Raw genomic sequence first — 6,000 nt, forward strand, 5'->3', positions numbered from 1 at the left:
TTTCCAAGCCATTTCATCTCTGTCACTACTTAAATCTTTCATAATAGCATGAAAGCTTCCATAGGCAATGCAGAAATGAATGGGTATACTGCAGTAAAACTTTCCTTACAAAAACAGGCAGCAAGTATGATTGGCCTGTGGACCATAGTTTGTCCAGCCCTGTTTCAGATCAAAGAACTGAGCTCAGATGCACAAAAGGTGACACAAGCATGCAAGGTCGCACATGCACACAAAGTGGCACATATGTCTAGAGTTTGATTATAGTGGCTGAAGCCCTGGTGCCAATTAGTCCCCCCATTGCTCACTCGCTCTCTCTCTCTCTCTTTCACACACACACACACACACACACACACACACACACACACACACACACAAATGGTCAGTCTGTTGGACTTGGCTCAAAAATAATAATTAAGAAAAAAAAAAAACTGAGCTCAGATTTCACCCTTTCCCCAAGTCAGGACCAGGATGTTGGCTTTTTACCATAGAAGACATGTGTGAATTCCATTCAAGACAAGCATGCCTTATGTATAATGGTCTGGTTTGGCACATGAGGTCAGAGAAAGCGTTCAAAACTTTTAAGTGCACTAAGACTCTTGGAGCATCCTATATTTTGCCATTCACTAGATGTTAATTGACTTTTTGAACCTTTTCTTTTCTGGAGTAATGGTCAAATTTGGTAAGAAAATAATCAAGTGAAACAGTTAGACCAAACAGATTATCTTTTTATTCATCTGTTAAAAGACTGTTACCAATTTTGGAAATATCTAAATTTGTTTTATCTCTTGAGACAGCCATTAAACATCATGTAACAATTTCATGTTTTTCTCATCTTTAAAGTTGATTCTTGATTGTTTTGGTTCACTAATTGTTCAAAGAGATGAATGTTCTCGCACAAAACCAAAACCAGGAAAACATTACATTCATGGTTCTGTGCACGCAAACAAAAATAAGCATTGGCTCTGATACTCAGGGAAAGGACATTGTTTAGAAAAGTCCTCATGTATGTTGTTTCCTTCCTTGCAGCACTGGAAGAAGTATGACATCTATGAGAAGCAATCCAAAGAAGAAACTGATGCTGTAGTGCTAATAGAAAACCTGAAGAAAGCCTCTCCATGACGGGAATAATTTATTTTTTAACTTCAATGCAACCTTGTGAAGATTCATTGCATTCTCCATTTGTTATCTGTAGACTTGTTAAATGCAAACTGAAACTGCTGGACCCATTAAAAACAGGCAGCTCATAAGAGCCACAGGTCTTTAGGTGAGTTGTGCACTGAAAAAAAACAACAAAACTCCAGCTGATGGGCCCTTTCAAGAAGAGAGTGGAATCATTCTCATTAAACTGTAAAGGCAGAGATCCTTCACCAAGATTTCCATCTACAGGACAAAGCAAAAGGTTATGATGACAGCAGAATCTTATCAGAAGTTGTGACAACTTCCTAAAAGATCTGTGCTTGCTTTGTATTCTTTGTGTGAAAGGACATCAAGACATTTTACTTGTGAGGAAACTCATTTTGGGTGTAAATGCCAATGCTGAACTTGACTCAGAGAGACCAACTAGCAAACAAAATGATACAATCTCGTACCTATTGTTTGAGACCCTATTAAGGAACTTTGTGGTGATTAGAACTCTTACCAATCCAAAATCATCTTCCACCTCAGTAGCATTTTCCTCAGCTTTGAAACTGCCAGCAATAAGGGCTGGTCATGATGACAACAAGAACAGAAAGAACAAAGGCAACTTCCTTTCCACAACCATTTTATGCCATTGTAGGCTTTCAAGAACAGTAGAGGCAGAATGACTCACTTTGTATTAGAGTTGGAACCAAAAAGTCTCTCATGCTATATTTTTTTCCTTCACCACTACTGCAACCAACTGTTGAGTATGTGTCTGGTTTGTGTATGGCCCCCAAGCGTGAGGGACAGATCCCCCACCACACACAGGTTTTACAATCTGGTTGGGACTCCTCAGTTCTTAGCACTCTCTTATCTTCTACCAGTCATTTCCCAGACTTATCAGCTTCCCATCTCCTATTCTTATCTCCCCCAATGCCTTATTCCTTATGGTCTTATATAAATCCTCTCAGAACACCTAGAAAAGCAGGGAATGGTTTTCATGTCAGGTTAAGGGTGAGTAGACTTAACAACACTAATTTTTACATATTTGCAGCTTCCATGTGAGCACGCAATTATTTAAGGGTTTTCAGTAATTGATGTTCTCTGTGTGTTTTCTAAACAGAGATGTGTTGTAATATTGGCTTAGAATTTAGCTATTTGCTCGAGAAAAAAAAAAAGAATAATTGTTCCTGTTTCTTTTCTTTTGCACAATGGACCACAGAATTCCCTTTCCCTTGCTATAAATGGTTAAGTAGAGCCTTTTAAGTGATAGCAAGTCCTTCAAGACTCCAACTATGTATTCATTTTTTTTTTGCATAGGTTAGGGTTTGATTCTCTACCACTCTGACACTATCTGCACATATATTCCCCTTACTCCTAATACTTCCCATAAATTTAAGGAAGCATTGAAAGTGAGAGGTATCCCTTCCCTTCCTCTCATACACCCAGATTGCTGGCAGGACCTTTTGAGAAATTGATAGCACAAGTTTTCCAGATATTTACCAGTTCATATGATTATGCTACTTACAGTTCATGTTCTTAGAGTAGAAGAAGATAAGAGACCCATGTTCTCCACAGGTTTGGGCAGAAGTGGTAGCCTGCTTCCATGGTAGTGGAGAAGCACTGTGCTCCAGTGTCTCAGGAAATTGGGATATATGGCAATGATAGATGGAAGAGTGTTTGTTTTGTTCCTGTGCTTTTATTTTGGAAATCATATTGAGACAAGTATACAGGCCTAAAAATGAATTCCTTTCTTCTACTATTCTCTAGAAAGAATGCTTGGGGTTCTTATATAAGAATGAAATAACTTCTTATCCTGGTCTTTATAGTTCTGGGAATCAAAACACTTCAATGCCTTACCCACAGCCATTTGTACAGCAAGTATTTTGATAGCAATTAGGAGAATGCTTTGTAACACCCAAGGGACTACGAATGTTGGCAGCCATGCAGCGTGGGAACGGAGACATCACATTTTGTTTTGTTTTAGCAGTAAAATAGCTACAAGAAAAGGGGGTGGTAACATGGGACCTCTGGTTGTTTCAGAGTAACTAAAAGGGATCCCCAGGTCTGGGGTGCTCTTGGAGACTTCAGTGCATTACTTGTATGAAAATACTAGTAGGTTCTCCTATTGTTTTGACTAATCTATATAGATTTTTCCCCACATACTTAAGTAAACCCACTGTAAGGAGGGCCATTCCTAGTCTTTCATTCAGATAAACCCTTTCTGCATCTGGATATTGAAGGGGTATATGAATAATGTTAACATTTTGGTAATGTCTTCAACTAGGGGTCCTCTATTGAGGTAGGTTCTCACTCTAGCCCAGGCTGACCTGGAATTCACTATGTAGTCTCAGGCTAGCCTCACACTCACAGCGATCTTTTCCTACCTCTGCTTCCTGAGTGCTGGGATTGAATATATGCAAGGGGTCCTTTTGTTTACCTTCATAAAAGAAAAGAAAATAAATACTATCTTTTTGTATGTTACCTAAATGTTTTCCTTTTGTCTTATTTTTGGAAAGGTGTTGTGAAGAGTGGATGATAGAGAAAATTAGAGTTAAGTAACAAATATTTTAAGAAAAAAAAATCTTCAAGGCAGGTATTTTATCTTACAGTCTTTATCCAAAGTTTCCTGATAAGGACATGCATGCACTTAGTTTACTATTAGTACAAACCTTGCAATTAGCACCCAAAGAGAAAAGTATTGATGAATTGTAGTTACAATACTTAGTGGAAATGAACATCTGGCCCTTTCTAATAACAAGTGGGGAGTAGAGCACAACATACCAGGCTTACTATACTGATGTACATGATATGTGCACAGTATACAGGAATTGGCATTGTCTTTGTCATAGGGAACCTCTAGTTATAAGTTTATCATATTAGCAGGATAGATTTGAGACTAAGAAAACTAGTTTTCACTAGCTGGACACTTGAATTGGAATAAAGCTTCACATCTCTATAACTACAACAATATGATTTGAATTTCAGGAATTATTATTTGTGTTAAGTTCTGAGAGTGGGTCTTTAGCCAGACTATACTTATTAACTACTCCAAAACACTACAGCATCTTAAGCTGTATGGAAAGGGATGACATTTATCAAGTTAACTCTGTAACTATTTAGATTTACCCAGGAAGATTCTGGAGATCAGTCTTGAGATAAGTATAGTTGCTTGCTTGTGGTTTAAATAAGAATTCTCTCACTATTAACACATCAATAGTGTTATAACAAAAAAAGAACATTTAACTCGGGGGGGGAGGGCATGTTGTAAATCTATGAGATCTATGGAAAATAAATTCCTGTAGCCACAAACATGCTTGCTTCATCTCTAGGGACAAGAGAAGCCAGAATGATCTAAGCACATTTGCATTCCATAGTAACTTACCACTTTATCACTATCATGTTCTTTTAAAAAATACTTTATTTATTTTAAAGAGGAAGAGAGAGAGAGAGGGAGAGAGAGAGAATGGGCACATCAGGACCTCTTGCTGCATCTGGTTTTCATGGATACTGGGGAGTTGAACCCAAAGCAGCAAGCTTTGCAAGAAAACACCTTTGACATCTGAGCCCTCTCCCCAGCTCTATCATGCTCTTTTAAAAATGCAACATTTTCCCTCAGATGAATAACGCACTATGCCAATAGCATTAAAAAAAAAAATGGAGACTTGTTATGTAACCAAAACTGACTGGGACTTGCTATATAGTTCAGGCATACCTTGAGCTCACAATCCTCCTGTCTCAGCTTCCTAAGTACTAGGATTATTGGCATGCACCACCACTCTGGCTCACTACTATAATATTAATAGTTTATATAAAAAAAGAACAAAACACTCTTTCAGAACTCTAATGATTAGATAAGCAATTATTTTTAAACATTAATACTGTAGCTAAATCTTGATATGCTTTTACTTTAAGCCAAAAAAAGTTTTATTGACATTAGATGTGCTATATTTTTGATTTGGCAGGGTTTTGCTTTAGCCCAGGCTGACCTGGAATTCATTATGTAGTCTCAGGTTGGCCTTGAACTCACGATACTCCTATCTCAGACCCCCCAAGTTCTGAGATTAAAGATATACGCCACCATGCCCTTGTGCTAGATTGTTTTTACGTCAGTCCTAATGATTACTTTTTTCTAAAGGTTATTTGTCTTTTTACTGTCCTTCCCAGTGGTCACATGCTTAGTTTGCTAAGGATCCCCAGCATCCATGTAAAATACTGGGCATGGTGGCCAGTGTTCTGAAGGCAGAGACAGGAGGATCCCAAGGGTTTGTTGCCTAGCTTGTCTAAGTGAATCAGTGAGATCTGGATTCAGTGAGAGACCTTGTCTCTAAAAACAAAGTGAAGAGCTGCCTTGTAGGTCTTTGCATGTGTGCCCATAGATCAGTGCTATTCTCAGCTTTGGTCAGAGAAGCTTCTTGTTTTCACTAGGAAGTAATTACTGGAAAGGCTCAAAACTCATCAAGGTGATACAGGAATTTGGGGGGGGTTTTGTACACCAATAATTTGGAGTATTAACAGATCCTTGACCTATGAATTCTGTAAGGTTCAGGAGTGACCAAGGACCACAGAGACCACTCTGAGGCAAAGATGGAAGATTTTATTCGGGTGGTGGGGTAGAGGGGGAACACGAGCTGTCAGGACTGACTCTCAAGAGCAGAGCAGTCAGCTTGGGGTGGCAGATAGTGGGCTTTATACACTCTTCAGTTGGGGGAAGGTGAGGAAGGGAAGGAATTTCTTTGTTGGGGTCAGTAAATCTCTGTTATTTACATTAGCCATAGGCTGAGACTAGAAGTGACCCAGTGAGAGATAAGGGGGCAGTAAATCTAGGCTTGGAGACTTCCTATGCAGGGGAGGGATAATGGCTGGACAATTTCTTCAGGA

At 38.9% G+C, this 6,000-nt stretch overlaps 1 protein-coding gene across 1 annotated transcript in view; it reads left to right on the forward strand.

Moving 5' to 3' along the window:
• Positions 1–3,603, forward strand: part of Il13ra1 (interleukin 13 receptor subunit alpha 1) — a 74,009-nt gene extending 70,406 nt beyond the window's left edge. The window contains exon 11 of the mRNA XM_045140787.1: positions 1,027–3,603. Within this exon, the coding sequence (XP_044996722.1) occupies positions 1,027–1,119 (93 nt within the window). The 3' untranslated portion in view covers positions 1,120–3,603. The remainder of the gene's footprint in view (positions 1–1,026) is intronic.
• Positions 3,604–6,000: the final 2,397 nt, after the last annotated feature.

This window comes from Jaculus jaculus, chromosome X (assembly GCF_020740685.1).
Source record: "Jaculus jaculus isolate mJacJac1 chromosome X, mJacJac1.mat.Y.cur, whole genome shotgun sequence".
Taxonomy (NCBI): Eukaryota; Metazoa; Chordata; class Mammalia; order Rodentia; family Dipodidae; genus Jaculus; species Jaculus jaculus.